We start from the raw sequence: 24,307 nt of genomic DNA, 5'->3' as shown, positions 1-24,307 counted from the left end.
CGTATCATTTCTTGTAAACAATGCATGATGCATGACTGGAGTAATTCTGAACTATGTCTAATTGAATTAGTGTGCACCTATTTTCCTATTAATAGTTACTTTTAAAAATTATCTACTTTCTGGATTATTTGAATAATGTATAACATGGAGGTGGAATATTTACTTTACATTTTGAACATTCGATACGTTCGCTCAAAATTATTATAAATACAGCAGTGAAATAAAAAAACCTATGACACTTTTTGTAGTTGTATCTTTTTAGGATGATTTTTTTAAACTATATCTTTTTTTTTTTTTGCAATTACCCATCCTAATGGATCAGGCAGAGATTTAGAGGTATTCATTTAGACATTAGGAAAACAATCAAGTCATTAAATATTAAACCCTCTATTTTCATTCTCTTATTTCAATAAGATAATTTATGCTATTATTTCAATTTTTCGATATTGAATTGAGTAATATCATACTAATAAAAATTATGTTATAGTCTCGCTAGAGATTAGCCAATAAAGAATTGGATATCAGCAAGACTGAAAGAAAATATCGCCAATTCTGTCGCGATTAAAAAATAAAAAGTAGCGCACTAGTTATTTGATGCAAGTAAGAAAAAAAAACAAATAATGTTAACAGTTTCCTGGAAAAATTTATCAAGTAAAGTTGTAGGCCTTTATGAGAATAATGAGTATACGAAATTACAATTAATCAGTAAAGTGATACTTTTGGTTGAGGAAATTTGTTCGCCAAGTTAGAGTTGGGTTTCTACTTTTATCGTTTTTGATACAATTTTGTAAGCTTACACTTTCCACTTTTTCAGAACATCTAAAGAACACTTTTTCAGTATCAGGGGATATAAAAAACGGATATTTACGGTAAAAAAAAAAATTAAAAATAATAAACAGGGATAGTGGCGATAGGTGCAGCTTTACAAAAAGGATAATTTAAAGGCCTTTTTAATTGTATTTATTTTTATTAAAAACAAAAGTAAGGTGACAATGCCAGCGTTGAGAAGTTTTTTTTTTTTTATTTAAAAGTTAGAACTCATTTGTATACTGGTTTTACCTGTTACAGATAATTCTGTTGTTCACCCTGGTGGTTGAAATCTGCTCCAATACCTTCATCCTTTCAAGACTGAGACGCACACCAGAAAAACAAGCACAGCAACCGTTACCATTTTCAGAATGGCCAGATGATCTGGATACTGCCAGTCAAGTTGTTTTCAGACCTTTATTTCTGTATAAACATAAACAAGAAGAGAAAAGAATAAACAACGAACAAAAACGAAAAGAACAAGAAGAACAACTAGAACTTCATCTACTGAATCATCCACAATATGTTTCCACTGCCCAGCATTATTTATATGATCCTTACTATTACTATTACTATCAACAATTTTATAATAGACCAGAACATTTTATAAATCATGCAACCAATGTAAATTATCTCAGCAATAATGATATTAGAAGGCAGCAAAAAACATAACATTTGTACATTCACATTATGTCTCATTTTATTACTGAATCATCATTGAAAATAATTCACAATCAAACTCAAACTAACTGGAAAATAACAAACATATTTAAGCAATGTGCATTGCACTACTATTATTAACTACTAAATGATATTTGTTGTAAATATGTATCTATTTGAATTACTATTACTGTTTCTCTTACAACCAACTAAAACATATCATCTTATTTCATTAATTAAATTATTATTATTTTTTAAATAAAAGTGTATATTTCTTTTTATAAACTTTTTTTGTACGTTAATCTTCTCAAACTGACTGGAAAATTACTAGCTACTGCACTTTTTGTTTAGAGGCATGGAACGACAAGGAGTAAATTGTTTTTGTTGGGTTGAAATATCCAATGTATAAAAAAAAAGGCACTGTCCACTTAGAAATTCTAAAGTGAAAAAAAAAATGACAAGTCTTGAACAATTTCCTATGTATGAGGTTGTGGGCTACTTAAAATTCTTCAAAGTAAAGCCTGTAAACTTCTAACCAATTACACTGCTACTTCAAGTAGTGACCTTGGTACAAACGTTTTACAAATAAATTTTTTATTAATAAATATCTACAAGATAAGATATGAAAATAACAGTAAATACAAATTAAAAACCACAACTACAGAAATGGTATGTTCATCGGCATCTTTAGAGAGACAGCGTTATTTTATCTGCCAGCAGTAAATGGATTAAATGCTGAACTTTTCAAATGAAATTGAGAGAAGCCTAAATCACATTTAACAGCAGCGATTAGTTAATACATTTCTTTAATACAACGGGTTTTAGAAAATTTAGTTTTTACCATGGTTCGTATGCTTATGCAAATCTTCTCATTTCACTACTGCCACTGATATCAGGTGATTTAATACGGGTATACTTGGTCAATTAACAATATGTCTTCCATTTTTAGTTGCACTAAATGCCAAGTAATAATGTGTGATACAAGACACCAATATTACGACTGAATACTGAAAAATCCACCAATCGAAGCATGGGACAATCCTTAGTCTATCTGACCGTTAATTATAAGTTGGTCTTCAATAAACATTCAGACCCTTCGGACTATTTATTATAATGCTAAAGCGTCATTATTATTGTTATATTAATGTTATTTTTTGTTTCCGGCGCATCGAAAGTTTGGTCATAAGCGCCGATCATTATATTATTTTAATTTAAGGCGCGTCCACATCTGAGGTCGCTGCCGCCTCCGGTAAGTTTTCTCACGTTACAGACAACACTGTCGATCACAGGAGAGTGAGCTGTAAGCAGCTTCTAGAAAGAGAAAATCTAAGGGGCAGCTGCTGAATACGAACCAGGATCATTGCAATCCATTATATGTTCACCACTAAGCAAATCCCTTCCCTTAATATTAGTACTATTCTTATTTGTTTAGATTATATAAATATGAATAAATATACCTTTAAATTTGAACAACATTAACACTATTCGTCAACCGTTTCTAGCTTTTGGGATTTTGAACCTTCCTTTGTTTTAGACCTTTTATGTGCGGTTACTCTTTTTAAAAAATCAGTGAATCCTTCTTCTTCATTTTCCTCCCTACCGTCTAAAAGTTCTTCTTCAGATTCAGCCGAGCTTTCATCATCTTGTCGCAGAAAAATATCCGCTAATTCTTTACCTATAAAACAGAAGCAATTACTAAAAATATTCAAGACAATTTTAAGGTATTATTTATTTAAAAAATCTACAAGTAATTTGTAATTGGAAGCTGGACAAATACCAGCTAGATAAATAATGATGGATACAATCTTTTAGCACGGTTCTTTTATATTCTACTCTTTTCAAATATTCCTTCAGAAGTTTGTTATATCAAAACAGTGCAAAGAGTTTACTTCATTCCTGAAAGACTGATTACAGCAGGAACGCAGAATTAAAGAAAATAAACTATAGTAAGTAGTATTTTTTATTGTGAATAGCTGTATCAGTTTTTTTGCAGAAACCTTATGTGGGAAGTAAAATTTTAAAAACCTAGAAATATAACTTCCAACGTGGTAAACTCCTATAGTCAATATTTTCGAAAAAAAGTTCCCAGCTAAAATAATTTACTTACAAGGTAGTAAGTTTACATAGTTTACAAAATTTTTTTCGGTTCTTCTAAAATTCACGGAAATCGCCAACTTCTCAACTTTCCTCTTACATTATTTGATTCTTGTAACCAGAGTTGGGCACTGATTAAAAAAAAAATTAAATTCTAAATTTAATCGGCGAATTTAATCGTAATTTTAATCATATGACAATTATTTAATCAATTAAATTTCAGATTTAATCGTTAATCAAACTAATTTAATCAAACTAAAAAAATTATGATTAAATCTGAGAATTAAATTGAACATTAATTTTAATCACCGAATTAGTTCAATTCAATCGTTAATCAAACTAATTTAATCATCCACTTTTATGGCTTTTCAACCAATGGTTCGAACCACGTTTTGGCGAGGCCCTTTTTCTAAGCGTCATCAATAAATACTTTTCGGTTAATTTATGTAGACTTGGACTTCTTCACGAGTCTCTAGACCAGCGGTTCTTACCACCGGTGTTCCGCGAATATGGTCTAAGTGTTCCGCGAAATTTCAATTTTAAATGTATTGAAATTTAGAAACTTAGGAAAGAAACGAAAAAAAAAATTGTACCTTTTTTTTAATTTGAATTTAATTTTAAGTTCTTCCTAAATACCGAATTTCAAATTATTTAATATTAGTGTTCCGCTAGAAAAATATATACATATAATTGTGTTCCGCGTCTATGAAAAGGTTAAGAACCACTGATATAAAAGGTTGAAAATTTTTTGGGTCATGAAATTCTGTAAAATTATGGCCGTTCTATATCTCCCACTGTGTACCACGTATTGATATGGAATTTTGTTCTCTTGTACACTTTGTTTTTCTCAATTAAAAACTATAGTTATTTTGTGCACAGATCTAAAAAGTTAGACGATATAAACGGTTAAAAATTTTTTGAGTCATGAAATTCTGTAAAATTATGGCCGTTCTATATCTCCCACTGTGTACCACGTATTGATATGGAATTTTGTTCTCTTGTACACTTTGTTTGTCTCAATTATAAACTATAGTTATTTTGTGCACAGATCTAAAAAGGTAGAAGATATAAAGGGTTGAAAATTTTTTGAGTCATGAAATTCTGTAAAATTATGGCCGTTCTATATCTCCCACTGTGAACCACGTAATGGTATGGAATTTTGTTCTCTTATACACTTTGTTTTTCTCAATTAAAAACTATAGTTATTTTGTGCACAGATCTAAAAAGGTAGAAGATATAAAGGGTTGAAAATATTTTGGGTCATGAAATTCTGTAAAAATTATGGCCGTTCTATATCTCCCACTGTGTACCACGTATTGATATGGAATTTTGTTCTCTTGTACACTTTGTTTTTCTCAATTAAAAACTATAGTTATTTTGTGCACAGATCTAAAAAGGTAGTAGATATAAAGGGTTGAAAATTTTTTGGGTCATGAAATTCTGTAAAATTATGGCCGTTCTATATCTCCCACTGTGTACCACGTATTGAAATGGAATTTTGTTCTCTTGTACACTTTGTTTTTCTCAATTATAAACTATAGTTATTTTGTGCACAGATCTGAAAAGGTAGAAGATATAAAGGGTTGAAAATTTTTTGGGTCATGAAATTCTGTAAAATTATGGCCGTTCTATATCTCCCACTGTGTACCACGTATTGATATGGAATTTTGTTCTCTTGTACACTTTGTTTTTCTCAATTAAAAACTATAGTTATTTTGTGCACAGATCTAAAAAGTTAGACGATATAAACGGTTAAAAATTTTTTGAGTCATGAAATTCTGTAAAATTATGGCCGTTCTATATCTCCCACTGTGTACCACGTATTGATATGGAATTTTGTTCTCTTGTACACTTTGTTTTTCTCAATTATAAACTATAGTTATTTTGTGCACAGATCTAAAAAGGTAGAAGATATAAAGGGTTGAAAATTTTTTGGGTCATGAAATTCTGTAAAATTATGGCCGTTCTATATTTCCCACTGTGAACCACGTATTGATATGGAATTTTGTTCTCTTGTACACTTTGTTTTTCTCAATTATAAACTATAGTTATTTTGTGCACCGATCTAAAAAGGTAGACGATATAAAGGGTTAAAAAATTTTTGGGTCATGAAATTCTGTAAAATTATGGCCGTTCTATATCTCCCACTGTGAACCACGTATTGGTATGGAATTTTTTTCACTTATACACTTTGTTTTTCTCAATTAAAAACTATAGTTACTTTGTGCACAGATCTATAAATGTAGAAGATATAAAGGGTTGAAAATTTTTTGGGTCATGAAATTCTGTTAAATTATGGCCGTTCTATACCTCCCACTGTGAACCACGTAATGGTATGGAATTTTGTTCTCTTATACACTTTGTTTTTCTCAATTAAAAACTATAGTTATTTTGTGCACAGATCTAAAAAGGTAGAAGATATAAAGGGTTGAAAATTTTTTGGGTCATGAAATTCTGTAAAAATTATGGCCGTTCTATATCTCCCACTGTGTACCACGTATTGATATGGAATTTTGTTCTCTTGTACACTTTGTTTTTCTCAATTAAAAACTATAGTTATTTTGTGCACAGATCTAAAAAGGTAGTAGATATAAAGGGTTGAAAATTTTTTGGGTCATGAAATTCTGTAAAATTACGGCCGTTCTATATCTCCCACTGTGTACCACGTATTGAAATGGAATTTTGTTCTCTTGTACACTTTGTTTTTCTCAATTATAAACTATAGTTATTTTGTGCACAGATCTGAAAAGGTAGAAGATATAAAGGGTTGAAAATTTTTTGGGTCATGAAATTCTGTAAAATTATGGCCGTTCTATATCTCCCACTGTGTACCACGTATTGATATGGAATTTTGTTTTCTTGTACACTTTGTTTTTCTCAATTAAAAACTATAGTTATTTTGTGCACAGATCTAAAAAGTTAGACGATATAAACGGTTAAAAATTTTTTGAGTCATGAAATTCTGTAAAATTATGGCCGTTCTATATCTCCCACTGTGTACCACGTATTGATATGGAATTTTGTTCTCTTGTACACTTTGTTTTTCTCAATTATAAACTATAGTTATTTTGTGCACAGATCTAAAAAGGTAGAAGATATAAAGGGTTGAAAATTTTTTGGGTCATGAAATTCTGTAAAATTATGGCCGTTCTATATCTCCCACTGTGAACCACGTATTGGTATGGAATTTTCTTCTCTTATACACTTTGTTTTTCTCAATTAATAACTATAGTTATTTTGTGCACAGATCTAAAAAGGTAGAAGATATAAAGGGTTGAAAATTTTTTGGGTCATGAAATTCTGTAAAATTATGGCCGTTCTATATCTCCCACTGTGAACCACGTATTGATATGGAATTTTGATCTCTTGTACACTTTGTTTTTCTCAATTATAAACTATAGTTATTTTGTGCACAGATCTAAAAAGGTAGAAGATATAAAGGGTTGAAAATTTTTTGGGTCATGAAATTCTGTAAAATTATGGCCGTTCTATATCTCCCACTGTGAACCACGTATTGGTATGGAATTTTCTTCTCTTATACACTTTGTTTTTCTCAATTAATAACTATAGTTATTTTGTGCACAGATCTAAAAAGGTAGAAGATATAAAGGGTTGAAAATTTTTTGGGTCATGAAATTCTGTAAAATTATGGCCGTTCTATATCTCCCACTGTGAACCACGTATTGATATGGAATTTTGATCTCTTGTACACTTTGTTTTTCTCAATTATAAACTATAGTTATTTTGTGCACAGATCTAAAAAGATAGACGATATAAAGGGTTAAAAAAATTTTGGGTCATGAAATTCTGTAAAATTATGGCCGTTCTATATCTCCCACTGTGAACCACGTATTGGTATGGAATTTTGTTCTCTTGTACACTTTGTTTTTCTCAATTAAAAACTATTGTTATTTTGTGCACAGATCTAAAAAGTTAGACGATATAAACGGTTAAAAATTTTTTGGGTCATAAAATTCTGTAAAATTATGGCCGTTCTATATCTCCCACTGTGTACCACGTATTGATATGGAATTTTGTTCTCTTGTACACTTTGTTTTTCTCAATTAAAAACTATAGTTATTTTGTGCACAGATCTAAAAAGGTAGAAGATATAAAGGGTTGAAAATTTTTTGGGTCATGAAATTCTGTAAAATTATGGCCGTTCTATATCTCCCACTGTGAACCACGTATTGGTATGGAATTTTGTTCTCTTGTACACTTTGTTTTTCTCAATTAAAAACTATTGTTATTTTGTGCACAGATCTAAAAAGTTAGACGATATAAACGGTTAAACATTTTTTGGGTCATAAAATTCTGTAAAATTATGGCCGTTCTATATCTCCCACTGTGTACCACGTATTGATATGGAATTTTGTTCTCTTGTACACTTTGTTTTTCTCAATTATAAACTATAGTTATTTTGTGCACAGATCTAAAAAGGTAGAAGATATAAAGGGTTGAAAATTTTTTGGGTCATGAAATTCTGTAAAATTATGGCCGTTCTATATCTCCCACTGTGAACCACGTATTGATATGGAATTTTGTTCTCTTGTACACTTTGTTTTTCTCAATTATAAACTATAGTTATTTTGTGCACCGATCTAAAAAGGTAGACGATATAAAGGGTTAAACAATTTTTGGGTCATGAAATTCTGTAAAATTATGGCCGTTCTATATCTCCCACTGTGAACCACGTATTGGTATGGAATTTTTTTCACTTATACACTTTGTTTTTCTCAATTAAAAACTATAGTTATTTTGTGCACAGATCTAAAAAGGTAGAAGATATAAAGGGTTGAAAATTTTTTGGGTCATGAAATTCTGTAAAAATTATGGCCGTTCTATATCTCCCACTGTGTACCACGTATTGATATGGAATTTTGTTCTCTTGTACACTTTGTTTTTCTCAATTAAAAACTATAGTTATTTTGTGCACAGATCTAAAAAGGTAGTAGATATAAAGGGTTGAAAATTTTTTGGGTCATGAAATTCTGTAAAATTACGGCCGTTCTATATCTCCCACTGTGTACCACGTATTGAAATGGAATTTTGTTCTCTTGTACACTTTGTTTTTCTCAATTATAAACTATAGTTATTTTGTGCACAGATCTGAAAAGGTAGAAGATATAAAGGGTTGAAAATTTTTTGGGTCATGAAATTCTGTAAAATTATGGCCGTTCTATATCTCCCACTGTGTACCACGTATTGATATGGAATTTTGTTTTCTTGTACACTTTGTTTTTCTCAATTAAAAACTATAGTTATTTTGTGCACAGATCTAAAAAGTTAGACGATATAAACGGTTAAAAATTTTTTGAGTCATGAAATTCTGTAAAATTATGGCCGTTCTATATCTCCCACTGTGTACCACGTATTGATATGGAATTTTGTTCTCTTGTACACTTTGTTTTTCTCAATTATAAACTATAGTTATTTTGTGCACAGATCTAAAAAGGTAGAAGATATAAAGGGTTGAAAATTTTTTGGGTCATGAAATTCTGTAAAATTATGGCCGTTCTATATCTCCCACTGTGAACCACGTATTGGTATGGAATTTTCTTCTCTTATACACTTTGTTTTTCTCAATTAATAACTATAGTTATTTTGTGCACAGATCTAAAAAGGTAGAAGATATAAAGGGTTGAAAATTTTTTGGGTCATGAAATTCTGTAAAATTATGGCCGTTCTATATCTCCCACTGTGAACCACGTATTGATATGGAATTTTGATCTCTTGTACACTTTGTTTTTCTCAATTATAAACTATAGTTATTTTGTGCACAGATCTAAAAAGGTAGAAGATATAAAGGGTTGAAAATTTTTTGGGTCATGAAATTCTGTAAAATTATGGCCGTTCTATATCTCCCACTGTGAACCACGTATTGGTATGGAATTTTCTTCTCTTATACACTTTGTTTTTCTCAATTAATAACTATAGTTATTTTGTGCACAGATCTAAAAAGGTAGAAGATATAAAGGCTTGAAAATTTTTTGGGTCATGAAATTCTGTAAAATTATGGCCGTTCTATATCTCCCACTGTGAACCACGTATTGATATGGAATTTTGATCTCTTGTACACTTTGTTTTTCTCAATTATAAACTATAGTTATTTTGTGCACAGATCTAAAAAGATAGACGATATAAAGGGTTAAAAAAATTTTGGGTCATGAAATTCTGTAAAATTATGGCCGTTCTATATCTCCCACTGTGAACCACGTATTGGTATGGAATTTTGTTCTCTTGTACACTTTGTTTTTCTCAATTAAAAACTATTGTTATTTTGTGCACAGATCTAAAAAGTTAGACGATATAAACGGTTAAAAATTTTTTGGGTCATAAAATTCTGTAAAATTATGGCCGTTCTATATCTCCCACTGTGTACCACGTATTGATATGGAATTTTGTTCTCTTGTACACTTTGTTTTTCTCAATTAAAAACTATAGTTATTTTGTGCACAGATCTAAAAAGGTAGAAGATATAAAGGGTTGAAAATTTTTTGGGTCATGAAATTCTGTAAAATTATGGCCGTTCTATATCTCCCACTGTGAACCACGTATTGATATGGAATTTTGATCTCTTGTACACTTTGTTTTTCTCAATTATAAACTATAGTTATTTTGTGCACAGATCTAAAAAGATAGACGATATAAAGGGTTAAAAAAATTTTGGGTCATGAAATTCTGTAAAATTATGGCCGTTCTATATCTCCCACTGTGAACCACGTATTGGTATGGAATTTTGTTCTCTTGTACACTTTGTTTTTCTCAATTAAAAACTATTGTTATTTTGTGCACAGATCTAAAAAGTTAGACGATATAAACGGTTAAAAATTTTTTGGGTCATAAAATTCTGTAAAATTATGGCCGTTCTATATCTCCCACTGTGTACCACGTATTGATATGGAATTTTGTTCTCTTGTACACTTTGTTTTTCTCAATTAAAAACTATAGTTATTTTGTGCACAGATCTAAAAAGGTAGAAGATATAAAGGGTTGAAAATTTTTTGGGTCATGAAATTCTGTAAAATTATGGCCGTTCTATATCTCCCACTGTGAACCACGTATTGGTATGGAATTTTGTTCTCTTGTACACTTTGTTTTTCTCAATTAAAAACTATTGTTATTTTGTGCACAGATCTAAAAAGTTAGACGATATAAACGGTTAAACATTTTTTGGGTCATAAAATTCTGTAAAATTATGGCCGTTCTATATCTCCCACTGTGTACCACGTATTGATATGGAATTTTGTTCTCTTGTACACTTTGTTTTTCTCAATTATAAACTATAGTTATTTTGTGCACAGATCTAAAAAGGTAGAAGATATAAAGGGTTGAAAATTTTTTGGGTCATGAAATTCTGTAAAATTATGGCCGTTCTATATCTCCCACTGTGAACCACGTATTGATATGGAATTTTGTTCTCTTGTACACTTTGTTTTTCTCAATTATAAACTATAGTTATTTTGTGCACCGATCTAAAAAGGTAGACGATATAAAGGGTTAAACAATTTTTGGGTCATGAAATTCTGTAAAATTATGGCCGTTCTATATCTCCCACTGTGAACCACGTATTGGTATGGAATTTTTTTCACTTATACACTTTGTTTTTCTCAATTAAAAACTATAGTTATTTTGTGCACAGATCTAAAAAGGTAGAAGATATAAAGGGTTGAAAATTTTTTGGGTCATGAAATTCTGTAAAAATTATGGCCGTTCTATATCTCCCACTGTGTACCACGTATTGATATGGAATTTTGTTCTCTTGTACACTTTGTTTTTCTCAATTAAAAACTATAGTTATTTTGTGCACAGATCTAAAAAGGTAGTAGATATAAAGGGTTGAAAATTTTTTGGGTCATGAAATTCTGTAAAATTACGGCCGTTCTATATCTCCCACTGTGTACCACGTATTGAAATGGAATTTTGTTCTCTTGTACACTTTGTTTTTCTCAATTATAAACTATAGTTATTTTGTGCACAGATCTGAAAAGGTAGAAGATATAAAGGGTTGAAAATTTTTTGGGTCATGAAATTCTGTAAAATTATGGCCGTTCTATATCTCCCACTGTGTACCACGTATTGATATGGAATTTTGTTTTCTTGTACACTTTGTTTTTCTCAATTAAAAACTATAGTTATTTTGTGCACAGATCTAAAAAGTTAGACGATATAAACGGTTAAAAATTTTTTGAGTCATGAAATTCTGTAAAATTATGGCCGTTCTATATCTCCCACTGTGTACCACGTATTGATATGGAATTTTGTTCTCTTGTACACTTTGTTTTTCTCAATTATAAACTATAGTTATTTTGTGCACAGATCTAAAAAGGTAGAAGATATAAAGGGTTGAAAATTTTTTGGGTCATGAAATTCTGTAAAATTATGGCCGTTCTATATCTCCCACTGTGAACCACGTATTGGTATGGAATTTTCTTCTCTTATACACTTTGTTTTTCTCAATTAATAACTATAGTTATTTTGTGCACAGATCTAAAAAGGTAGAAGATATAAAGGGTTGAAAATTTTTTGGGTCATGAAATTCTGTAAAATTATGGCCGTTCTATATCTCCCACTGTGAACCACGTATTGATATGGAATTTTGATCTCTTGTACACTTTGTTTTTCTCAATTATAAACTATAGTTATTTTGTGCACAGATCTAAAAAGGTAGAAGATATAAAGGGTTGAAAATTTTTTGGGTCATGAAATTCTGTAAAATTATGGCCGTTCTATATCTCCCACTGTGAACCACGTATTGGTATGGAATTTTCTTCTCTTATACACTTTGTTTTTCTCAATTAATAACTATAGTTATTTCTAAAAAGGTAGAAGATATAAAGGCTTGAAAATTTTTTGGGTCATGAAATTCTGTAAAATTATGGCCGTTCTATATCTCCCACTGTGAACCACGTATTGATATGGAATTTTGATCTCTTGTACACTTTGTTTTTCTCAATTATAAACTATAGTTATTTTGTGCACAGATCTAAAAAGATAGACGATATAAAGGGTTAAAAAAATTTTGGGTCATGAAATTCTGTAAAATTATGGCCGTTCTATATCTCCCACTGTGAACCACGTATTGGTATGGAATTTTGTTCTCTTGTACACTTTGTTTTTCTCAATTAAAAACTATTGTTATTTTGTGCACAGATCTAAAAAGTTAGACGATATAAACGGTTAAAAATTTTTTGGGTCATAAAATTCTGTAAAATTATGGCCGTTCTATATCTCCCACTGTGTACCACGTATTGATATGGAATTTTGTTCTCTTGTACACTTTGTTTTTCTCAATTAAAAACTATAGTTATTTTGTGCACAGATCTAAAAAGGTAGAAGATATAAAGGGTTGAAAATTTTTTGGGTCATGAAATTCTGTAAAATTATGGCCGTTCTATATCTCCCACTGTGAACCACGTATTGGTATGGAATTTTGTTCTCTTGTACACTTTGTTTATCTCAATTAAAAACTATTGTTATTTTGTGCACAGATCTAAAAAGTTAGACGATATAAACGGTTAAACATTTTTTGGGTCATAAAATTCTGTAAAATTATGGCCGTTCTATATCTCCCACTGTGTACCACGTATTGATATGGAATTTTGTTCTCTTGTACACTTTGTTTTTCTCAATTATAAACTATAGTTATTTTGTGCACAGATCTAAAAAGGTAGAAGATATAAAGGGTTGAAAATTTTTTGGGTCATGAAATTCTGTAAAATTATGGCCGTTCTATATCTCCCACTGTGAACCACGTATTGATATGGAATTTTGTTCTCTTGTACACTTTGTTTTTCTCAATTAAAAACTATTGTTATTTTGTGCACAGATCTAAAAAGTTAGACGATATAAACGGTTAAACATTTTTTGGGTCATAAAATTCTGTAAAATTATGGCCGTTCTATATCTCCCACTGTGTACCACGTATTGATATGGAATTTTGTTCTCTTGTACACTTTGTTTTTCTCAATTATAAACTATAGTTATTTTGTGCACAGATCTAAAAAGGTAGAAGATATAAAGGGTTGAAAATTTTTTGGGTCATGAAATTCTGTAAAATTATGGCCGTTCTATATCTCCCACTGTGAACCACGTATTGATATGGAATTTTGTTCTCTTGTACACTTTGTTTTTCTCAATTATAAACTATAGTTATTTTGTGCACCGATCTAAAAAGGTAGACGATATAAAGGGTTAAACAATTTTTGGGTCATGAAATTCTGTAAAATTATGGCCGTTCTATATCTCCCACTGTGAACCACGTATTGGTATGGAATTTTTTTCACTTATACACTTTGTTTTTCTCAATTAAAAACTATAGTTATTTTGTGCACAGATCTAAAAAGGTAGAAGATATAAAGGGTTGAAAATTTTTTGGGTCATGAAATTCTGTAAAAATTATGGCCGTTCTATATCTCCCACTGTGTACCACGTATTGATATGGAATTTTGTTCTCTTGTACACTTTGTTTTTCTCAATTAAAAACTATAGTTATTTTGTGCACAGATCTAAAAAGGTAGTAGATATAAAGGGTTGAAAATTTTTTGGGTCATGAAATTCTGTAAAATTACGGCCGTTCTATATCTCCCACTGTGTACCACGTATTGAAATGGAATTTTGTTCTCTTGTACACTTTGTTTTTCTCAATTATAAACTATAGTTATTTTGTGCACAGATCTGAAAAGGTAGAAGATATAAAGGGTTGAAAATTTTTTGGGTCATGAAATTCTGTAAAATTATGGCCGTTCTATATCTCCCACTGTGTACCACGTATTGATATGGAATTTTGTTTTCTTGTACACTTTGTTTTTCTCAATTAAAAACTATAGTTATTTTGTGCACAGATCTAAAAAGTTAGACGATATAAACGGTTAAAAATTTTTTGAGTCATGAAATTCTGTAAAATTATGGCCGTTCTATACCTCCCACTGTGTACCACGTATTGATATGGAATTTTGTTCTCTTGTACACTTTGTTTTTCTCAATTATAAACTATAGTTATTTTGTGCACAGATCTAAAAAGGTAGAAGATATAAAGGGTTGAAAATTTTTTGGGTCATGAAATTCTGTAAAATTATGGCCGTTCTATATCTCCCACTGTGAACCACGTATTGGTATGGAATTTTCTTCTCTTATACACTTTGTTTTTCTCAATTAATAACTATAGTTATTTTGTGCACAGATCTAAAAAGGTAGAAGATATAAAGGGTTGAAAATTTTTTGGGTCATGAAATTCTGTAAAATTATGGCCGTTCTATATCTCCCACTGTGAACCACGTATTGATATGGAATTTTGATCTCTTGTACACTTTGTTTTTCTCAATTATAAACTATAGTTATTTTGTGCACAGATCTAAAAAGATAGACGATATAAAGGGTTAAAAAAATTTTGGGTCATGAAATTCTGTAAAATTATGGCCGTTCTATATCTCCCACTGTGAACCACGTATTGGTATGGAATTTTGTTCTCTTGTACACTTTGTTTTTCTCAATTATAAACTATAGTTATTTTGTGCACAGATCTAAAAAGGTAGAAGATATAAAGGGTTGAAAATTTTTTGGGTCATGAAATTCTGTAAAATTATGGCCGTTCTATATCTCCCACTGTGAACCACGTATTGATATGGAATTTTGATCTCTTGTACACTTTGTTTTTCTCAATTATAAACTATAGTTATTTTGTGCACAGATCTAAAAAGATAGACGATATAAAGGGTTAAAAAATTTTGGGTCATGAAATTCTGTAAAATTATGGCCGTTCTATATCTCCCACTGTGAACCACGTATTGGTATGGAATTTTGTTCTCTTGTACACTTTGTTTTTCTCAATTAAAATCTATTGTTATTTTGTGCACAGATCTAAAAAGTTAGACGATATAAACGGTAAAAAATTTTTTGGGTAATAAAATTCTGTAAAATTATGGCCGTTTTATATCTCCCACTGTGTACCACGTATTGATATGGAATTTTGTTCTCTTGTACACTTTGTTTTTCTCAATTATAAACTATAGTTATTTTGTGCACAGATCTAAAAAGGTAGAAGATATAAAGGGTTGAAAATTTTTTGGGTCATGAAATTCTGTAAAATTATGGCTGTTCTATATCTCCCACTGTGAACCACGTATTGGTATGGAATTTTCTTCTCTTATACACATTGTTTTTCTCAATTAATAACTATAGTTATTTTCTGCACAGATCTAAAAAGGTAGAAGATATAAAGGGTTGAAAATTTTATGGGTCATGAAATTCTGTAAAATTATGGCCGTTCTATATCTCCTACTGTGTACCACGTATTGATATGGAATTTTGTTCTCTTGTACACTTTGTTTTTCTCAATCAAAAACTATAGTTATTTTGTGCACAGATCTAAAAAGGTAGAAGATATAAAGGGTTGAATATTTTTTGGGTCATGAAATTCTGTAAAATTATGGCCGTTCTATATCTCCCACTGTGTACCACGTATTGAAATGGAATTTTGTTTTCTTGTACACTTTGTTTTTCTCAATTATAAACTATAGTTATTTTGTGCACAGATCAAAAAAGGTAGAAGATATAAAGGGTTGAAAATTTTTTGGGTCATGAAATTCTGTAAAATTATGGCCGTTCTATATCTCCCACTGTGTACCACGTATTGATATGGAATTTTGTTCTCTTGTACACTTTGTTTTTCTCAATTAAAAACTATAGTTATTTTGTGCACAGATCTAAAAAGTTAGACGATATAAACGGTTGAAAATTTTTTGGGTCATGAAATTCTGTAAAATTATGGCCGTTCTATATCTCCTACTGTGTACCACGTATTGATATGGAATTTTGTTCTCTTGTACACTTTGTTTTTCTCAATCAAAAACTATAGTTATTTTGTGCACAGATCTAAAAAGTTAGACGATATAAAGGGTTGAAAATTTGTTGGGTCATGAAATTCTGTAAAATTATGGCCGTTCTATATCTCCCACTGTGAACCACGTATTGGTATGGAATTTTTTTCTCTTATACACTTTGTTTTTCTCAATTAAAAACTATAGTTATTTTGTGCACAGATCTATAAATGTAGAAGATATAAAGGGTTGAAAATTTTTTGGGTCATGAAATTCTGTAAAATTATGGCCGTTCTATATCTCCCATTGTGAACCACGTATTGGTATGGAATTTTTTTCTCTTATACACTTTGTTTTTCTCAATTAAAAACTATAGTTATTTTGTGCACAGATCTAAAAAGTTAGACGATATAAAGGGTTGAAAATTTGTTGGGTCATGAAATTCTGTAAAATTATGGCCGTTCTATATCTCCCACTGTGAAGCACGTATTGGTATGGAATTTTTTTCTCTTATACACTTTGTTTTTCTCAATTAAAAACTATAGTTATTTTGTGCACAGATCTAAAAAGTTAGACGATATAAAGGGTTGAAAATTTGTTGGGTCATGAAATTCTGTAAAATTATGGCCGTTCTATATCTCCCACTGTGAACCACGTATTGGTATGGAATTTTTTTCTCTTATACACTTTGTTTTTCTCAATTAAAAACTATAGTTATTTTGTGCACAGATCTATAAATGTAGAAGATATAAAGGGTTGAAAATTTTTTGGGTCATGAAATTCTGTAAAATTATGGCCGTTCTATATCTCCCATTGTGAACCACGTATTGGTATGGAATTTTTTTCTCTTATACACTTTGTTTTTCTCAATTAAAAACTATAGTTATTTTGTGCACAGATCTAAAAAGTTAGACGATATAAAGGGTTGAAAATTTGTTGGGTCATGAAATTCTGTAAAATTATGGCCGTTCTATATCTCCCACTGTGAAGCACGTATTGGTATGGAATTTTTTTCTCTTATACACTTTGTTTTTCTCAATTAAAAACTATAGTTATTTTGTGCACAGATCTATAAATGTAGAAGATATAAAGGGTTGAAAATTTTTTGGGTCATGAAATTCTGTAAAATTATGGCCGTTCTATATCTCCCATTGTGAACCACGTATTGGTATGGAATTTTTTTCTCTTATACACTTTGTTTTTCTCAATTAAAAACTATAGTTATTTTGTGCACAGATCTAAAAAGGTAGAAGATATAAAGGGTTGAAAATTTTGTGGGTCATGAAATTCTGTAAAATTATGGCCGTTCTATATCTCCTACTGTGTACCACGTATTGATATGGAATTTTGTTCTCTTGTACACTTTGTTTTTCTCAATCAAAAACTATAGTTATTTTGTGCACAGATCTAAGAAGGTAGACGATATAAAGGGTTGAAAATTTGTTGGGTCATGAAATTCTGTAAAATTATAGCCGTTTTATATCTCCCACTGTGAACCACGTATTGGTATGGAATTATTTTCTCTTATACCCTTTGTTTTTCTCAATTATAAACTATAGTTATTTTGTGCACAGATCTATAAATGTAGAAGATATAAAGGGTTGAAAATTTTTTGGGGTCATGAAATTCTGTAAAATTATGGCCGTTCTATATCTCCCACTGTGAACCACGTATTGGTATGTAAGTCTAGTGAGTGGTAAACATGGTGAAATGTGAGTGTAAGGTGGTCCTATATAAGTCTTGAGAGTCACTAACATGGTATTGATGAGTCACGAGACTGGTAGAATGAAGGTGCCAAGTTTGGGAAAAGGTGATAATATTGTTAGAGAAGAGGCACCAGCTAGGCGGAATAAAGATGCATTGGTCCGATTCTGGTTTAACCATTGGCAATGTTTGGTTTTAAAAATTTAATCTCTCAAATTTTGATTAAATTAAAAAATTTAATCGTCAAAAGTGATTAAAACTAAATTTGGAATTTAATTCAATCAATTAAAATTATGATTATTTAATTTTAATTTTAATCGTAATTTTTAGTTATGATTAAAAATTTTAATTGATTAAATTCTGATTAAATTAAAAGTGAATTTAATTTTAATCAACTAATTTTGGCCGATTAAATTTTTTCATTTTAATCATGATTAAAATTAAATTTCTGTTTAATTCAATTGTTTTTTAATTGATTAAATTTTTGCCCAACTCTGCTTGTAACATAGTAAAAATCCATAAATTACTCTAAGACAGCTGTAAGCCTTACCTAACCAATCCTTTCGGCTTTAATCAAATTTTTCTGGTAATAAGTTTCAAATAAAATTTGTATAACTGCAGTTTACAATGTATGTACAGTATACATTAAATATCTGAAACCCAGGCCAAACCATTAGGGCCTCCAATTACACATGTATTTATTCTTAGGGGACAATAGTCCCAGGATAATAAATTTATTTTCTATTTTACACCAACCCCCAAATTAGGGAACACTGTTAATCGGAAGAGAAGGTACAAAAGATTCATAGCATTATGTTATATTCCGTAACGACTTATTTGCTTAGGATGTAGTCAAAATTAATCACCTGTAGATATTTCTGTAATGAGTTTTACTTCCTGCCCTTGGCCCGCAGTGGTTGCTTGAATTTCGGTTTCTTTTTTTCTTTTATTCTCTGCTTCTTCTAATTTAACCCTGTTGTACACCTCTTCAAACTCTTTTTCTGCTTCATCCAGCAAAGAGTACAATGTTTGAAAACCTTGCCCTGTCACGGATGAAACTCCAGCAACTCTTAAGTCAGAATAAAATTCATCTAATGCCAATGCCATTGATCTGTAATTAAGAACAGAATAGATTTGATTTCTTTTGTAGAAGATACAAATGGAAGGTTTTTCTGAAATTGGTTATCGTAAGTTTTACCACCTCGAACTGCAAAAAAGTACATATAAGAAATAGCATTGGAATTTTTCGCATAACTACTAAAAACACTGCACATATAAATAATAACAAATAAGTTAATAAAAATTGGTAGTACAACAAAATAATTACCTTGTTAGGTTCGAAACATAGGAAGTTTCATTCTCAAGTGCTTCGTCAAAAGATTCAAAATCTGTCATCCAATCTATAGCGAAGTCATGCGCAACTACATCAGTCTTGTTCATGACGACAATGAAAGGTAAACGAGTTTTGTACAGTATAGAACAGGCGTACAACATATTTGACATAAAAGTTACTGGATTGACGCTCCGAACAGTATCCATCACATAGATTACTATTGTGGGAAAAGTTGATGACAGGGCTTCAGTAATAATGTTACCAGATGCTGACCAAGTAAAGACTTCAATCTGTCCAGGTGTATCAAATATGTAAAATCTATTGATAAAAAAATAAGTCAAGCAAAGTATTTACCCACCTACCGTTTTAAATTGAAACTCGTTGCAAAAAAAACTTTGACATACAAATACACTCTAACATACTTACTTATGCTTTCCTTCATTCTTCTTCATCAGAGACAATAATTGATCGAATTTGGTAGAAAAAAGATTCAGGCAAGTAACGATTCCTCCGTTTGGGCCGAGACCATACTGCTTCATAACTTCTTTGTATTTAACAGTATCTCTTATGTCAATATTAGCTGGATAAGGAACTTCTAAACAAGCTGGATCTAGATTTATCACATACGGAGGCAACTTATCTGAATACAATTTATTGGTCAACCTATTTACAAAAGTAGTTTTTCCAGAACCTGCCATACCCAAAACAATAAGACAGACAGGATTGTCAGACGCCATAATAATGTGATAAATTAACTGAAACTAATGACTAATGATAACTGATACCGAAGTTTTAGAAGTTTAAATTAAAGTGGCCTTTCATTTCATGGAGGTTTCTGAAGGGTACTGTTACTGTTAACTTTTTCCCATTGAGGTTACGACGAATGAAAAAGAACTATGCCGTTTCTTCTCAACGTTTAAAAAATTCTAACAGTTAAAAACAAATATTAGTCAATCAAATCCTTAACTTTATTAAGTTACATGTTTTAAAAATGCATTATTGTACTATAAGCAGCAAAACTATAACCTTGTTGTACCTTCCCCAACTGTTCTGAGCTGCTTGGTTAATTTACCGCTTTGTTGAGTGTTGGAATTAACCTGTCGAATATATGTGGTACATGTTATATTATTTTTCCGAATTGATTTAAAAATGGGGGACAGATATAATATCCATAGTCAGTTGGAACATTTACAGTCTAAGTACATTGGAACTGGCCATGCAGATACAACGAAATATGAATGGTTAGTAAATCAACACCGGGACAGTTTTTCAAGCTATCTTGGACATTTTGATACATTGAACTACTTTGCTATAGCGGAAAATGAAGCAAAAGCTAGAGTGAGGTTTAATCTCATGGAGAAAATGCTACAGCCTTGTGGACCTCCACCCGAAAAACCTGAGGAATGAACGTTATATATTGAAAACTGATGTTAAGGAGATTAGAGAAGGAAATTAAAAATTATGTACAAAACTTTTCATGGCTAATTTTTTATTATATATACTTTGTAAAAAAATGTACTTTTCTTTAAAATAAATCTTATTTTAAGTGTATTAACAAAAATATAACCAGTATTTTATACCTATTCTGTTAATATACATGTTAAAAAAAATAAAAAAAAATTATGTAACTGATAAACTATCCATCGCATCTTGGGTTTCTTTCACCTGTGAAAGATGTTTAGTAGTTAACTTAACTTCTTGCATTAGATGTTTGGAGCAAAGTGAGTAAAGAGCTCTGCAATGATTGAGCATTATTTCCAAAGTACTTTCGTAAAGTTTTGAGTCCATATTGCCTATCATCTGATAATGAGACATCTAAAAAATACAGTTAAGAATGGCTAGTAAACGTGATACCACATTATAATCAAACCCTAACAAATTTAGAACTATACTACAAATTTTGAATGCTATCCTTCCAGAATGCGTAAGAGTAGATGTTTGAGTTAGAATTTTTTTTTTTTTTACGAAAACTTAAAAAGTCACATCAATATACCTGATCTAGATGAGGCATGTACGCAATGCTTATTACTCCATAATTTTCAATCTTTTTTTCATCTGCTGATATTGTGTTCAAACAAAATTCTTCTTCAGCCTTTGTAGGATCAATTAATATTAAGTCATTGTGTAGACTCTAAAAATGGATAAAGATAATTCAATCGATTTGATAAGGGCAGTATTCCTTCATTATCAGCATGAGGCCAAAACTTACTATAGAAACAGCCGCAGCAAAATCAAACAATGGTAATCTTCCATGAGCAATCGCTAAACTAGCACCTGTTATAGCGGCTGAAAGGACACAACCATCGTCTTCTATGACAAATGCAGACACTTGAATCATTAAGTTTGGGAACTCGTGCTACAGCAGACATGATTTCTTATGATGAACAATAATCATTAACTCTATTTCATTTATTCTGGCCTGAAGATTACTAATAATGCTTACCCTACAAAAAACTGGTTCAAGTGCTCGCCTCATTGCTGCAGACATATATTTATCACTCTGCTCAGGTGATTTCTTTCGAGTTAAACTTGCAAATGGAGCATATTCAATTATACATTCAAGCTTTCCTAGTTCTGTGTACTCTTGTATGTTTGGAATCTCTTTTGGTCCGTGAACGCCTACTATTACTTTTGTTTCACCTAACTCAATGTAGCACGAACCTCTACAATCGGCACTTACACCAAGCTTTATAACTGAAAATTACCAAAGCTCTCAATCGTGAAAAAAATATAATAAACTATATAACTATGAAAACTATCGTAATACAAACGCATAATTTGAAGACTATATCAACTGAAGAAGACCAAATTCAAAATTAATTTGCCTTTTAAATACTTACACATCTTTCTATGCTCGTCTAATTTCCTACCATCCGCCCTGATACTATTATACTTGATAATTTCAGAAAATGCTTCTTGATATGTTTTCTTTTCCTTAAAAACTCGGAAGGAATCTAAAGGAACTTCAGTCTTTTTCTCATATTTTTTAATTTCTTTTGTAACTTTATCTAAGTACTGACTGTCAATCATGTTCGTATTTTGCCAAACTACACCGTTACGCCAAAAAAATCGAGAAACTCACATTCAACTCAAAAAAGACCGCAGTAAATAACCAATATGTAAACTTCTTTTAGGATCACGAAGGTTATTTAAGCGATCAACTAAGGTTCACTTTTCAAAAAAGAAATGCCTTAAAAAAATATGAAGAAATCAAATTTAACTGAACAGAAATTAATTATTATAACTAAAATCGATAGATTATTTATCTTAGCTACCTCAAAAACATCGCCCCCCTCTTTAGATGATATTCATTGCTACTCAATTTTATGAATGTGCAGTATTTATTTTATTCAAAACGATGCATCTGGTGTAGTTGCAATTAAAATTACTCTGAAACAGAACGAACTGTTACCATTCAGACTTCGGTCTGTAGGGTGTTTCGACGTTGTCCGTACTCTGGGCAATCACTCAAGATATGTGCGTTCACCTCAAGCTACAGTTTCAACTCAAAAGCAAAGACTGCAGGTTGCTGGAAAGTCTACGATACTACTGGATTAACTAAACAGTGGACATTAATTTCGGGATGTACTAACACTAACGGACTTATCAAGTGCTCTATGAATTCTACTAGCTGCACTCAACGAATCAACATTTTCCTAGCCAGAGTATTACCATACTGGAACATTATTTCAAACTACAACACTTTAAACCACAATACCATAACTGAACTCGACCCAGAACATTTCCTCATTCCAGTTACTCTGCGCTGAACTCCCTCGACCTAGGCTGACCACAATACCATAACTGAACTCGACCCAGAACATTTCCTCATTCCAGTTACTCTGCGCTGAACTCCCTCGACCTAGGCTGGTAGTAGGAAAATGTTTCAAGACTACTTTAAAAACGGATCAAAGTTGTCTTTTCGGTAAGGAAAGTATGCCTACTTTTTAGGCAGGTTTTTCATGCCACTATCAAATTAAAATTTATCTTTATCTCTTCTACATTACAAATCGAGCATTTCACTTATAAATATACCCCTGAATTCATACTAAGGCCTACCCCTGAGGCCTATACTAAGAGTCGAAAACATGACTGCATTCTTGCTTCAGCTGCTTTGCGGGAAATGCAAACAAAGAAGAATCTGGAAACCGAGTGAGCTCCAAAACCCATTGTAATCCCACCCAGCTAACGAGTCATGCTTAGGATCCAATTCTGTCATTTCCTAAAAAGATACTTTAGATGCCTAAAGATCCAAACAATAGGACGGTAGCTTCAAGAATTTCGATTTTGAGAATACCAAAATACTAACTAGTGTGCGAAGTATAAATTTCATCTTTCTTATTTTGCACTCCAACGAAGGAGCTTATATTACAACATTATGTTGCTTTTCAGCAGCGTTATGCACAATTTGAAATTCGAGATTGAAATTAAAATAAAGCGATTTTGTTTTACCTAACCGGTTGTTTCATGAACCTTCATAGAATTTAGCCCTTAGTATTGTGACGTGGAAATGTTTTAAAGGTAAAACATGAATCTATTGTACAATAATGTTGAAAGCGTATAAGAGTTGGAAAGACGATAAGATTTGGTGCTTTTTTTAAGGGGAAAAAGCCCAGTTAGAAAGTGGTGCATTACACAAAAGATGGCAACTGATAGTATTTAAAAATTATCTCTAATTTTAGACTTACTGCTCAGTTTTTTCAATAACTGATCTAGAAATAATGTGATCCTCTTATATGTGATACATTTTAGTATCCCTCATTATTTCATCCAACATTTTTTTCTAGCAAATAAAAACTTATTAATTACGAGACCTCTCACTAATGACCACCATTTACGCCTAGGATCAGGACTACTGTGCTTGGAATTAGAAAATTCATAATAAATTATA

The 24,307-nt window shown here is 31.1% G+C and overlaps 3 protein-coding genes across 3 annotated transcripts; 1 reads left to right on the top strand and 2 right to left on the bottom strand.

The window, feature by feature from the left end:
• Positions 1-2,924: 2,924 nt before the first annotated feature.
• Positions 2,925-20,444, bottom strand: LOC141451303 (GPN-loop GTPase 1). Its single transcript, XM_074122572.1, has 4 exons — positions 19,843-20,444; positions 19,411-19,734; positions 18,950-19,194; positions 2,925-3,142 (listed from the first exon to the last, which is right to left on the bottom strand). The coding sequence occupies exons 1-4, from the start codon at positions 20,151-20,153 to the stop codon at positions 2,949-2,951; spliced, it is 1,074 nt and encodes a 357-aa protein (XP_073978673.1). The 5' UTR covers positions 20,154-20,444; the 3' UTR covers positions 2,925-2,948.
• Positions 20,444-20,967, top strand: Sf3b5 (splicing factor 3b subunit 5). The gene has a single exon (XM_074122574.1). It carries the CDS (start codon positions 20,566-20,568, stop codon positions 20,821-20,823), a length of 258 nt encoding a protein of 85 aa, XP_073978675.1. The 5' UTR covers positions 20,444-20,565; the 3' UTR covers positions 20,824-20,967.
• On the bottom strand, positions 20,889-22,565 carry Mtr3 (exosome complex exonuclease Mtr3). Its single transcript, XM_074122573.1, has 5 exons — positions 22,257-22,565; positions 21,860-22,110; positions 21,626-21,772; positions 21,410-21,547; positions 20,889-21,231 (listed from the first exon to the last, which is right to left on the bottom strand). The coding sequence occupies exons 1-5, from the start codon at positions 22,444-22,446 to the stop codon at positions 21,037-21,039; spliced, it is 921 nt and encodes a 306-aa protein (XP_073978674.1). The 5' UTR covers positions 22,447-22,565; the 3' UTR covers positions 20,889-21,036.
• Positions 22,566-24,307: the final 1,742 nt, after the last annotated feature.

The sequence above is a fragment of the Rhodnius prolixus genome, unplaced genomic scaffold (genome assembly GCF_049639745.1).
Source record: "Rhodnius prolixus isolate KJV_2025 unplaced genomic scaffold, Rpr scaffold_8, whole genome shotgun sequence".
Classification (NCBI taxonomy): Eukaryota; Metazoa; Arthropoda; class Insecta; order Hemiptera; family Reduviidae; genus Rhodnius; species Rhodnius prolixus.
This window is presented reverse-complemented; position numbering and strand designations above follow the sequence as displayed.

Bases quoted from the DNA above. Each gene is read 5' to 3' on its own strand.
- LOC141451303 (XM_074122572.1), bottom strand. From the start codon at position 20,153: ATGGCGTCTGACAATCCTGTCTGTCTTATTGTTTTGGGTATGGCAGGT. The intron at 19,735-19,842 runs GTAAGTATGTTA...TTTTATCAATAG, and splicing joins AAGAATGAAGGAAAGCATAA to ATTTTACATATTTGATACAC. The intron at 3,143-18,949 runs GTGATTAATTTT...TCTGTTTTATAG, and splicing joins CATTACAGAAATATCTACAG to GTAAAGAATTAGCGGATATT.
- Sf3b5 (XM_074122574.1), top strand. From the start codon at position 20,566: ATGGGGGACAGATATAATATCCATAGTCAGTTGGAACATTTACAGTCT.
- Mtr3 (XM_074122573.1), bottom strand. From the start codon at position 22,446: ATGATTGACAGTCAGTACTTAGATAAAGTTACAAAAGAAATTAAAAAA. The intron at 22,111-22,256 runs GTAAGTATTTAA...GGTAATTTTCAG, and splicing joins AGACGAGCATAGAAAGATGT to TTATAAAGCTTGGTGTAAGT. The intron at 21,773-21,859 runs GTAAGCATTATT...TGTCTGCTGTAG, and splicing joins TTGAACCAGTTTTTTGTAGG to CACGAGTTCCCAAACTTAAT.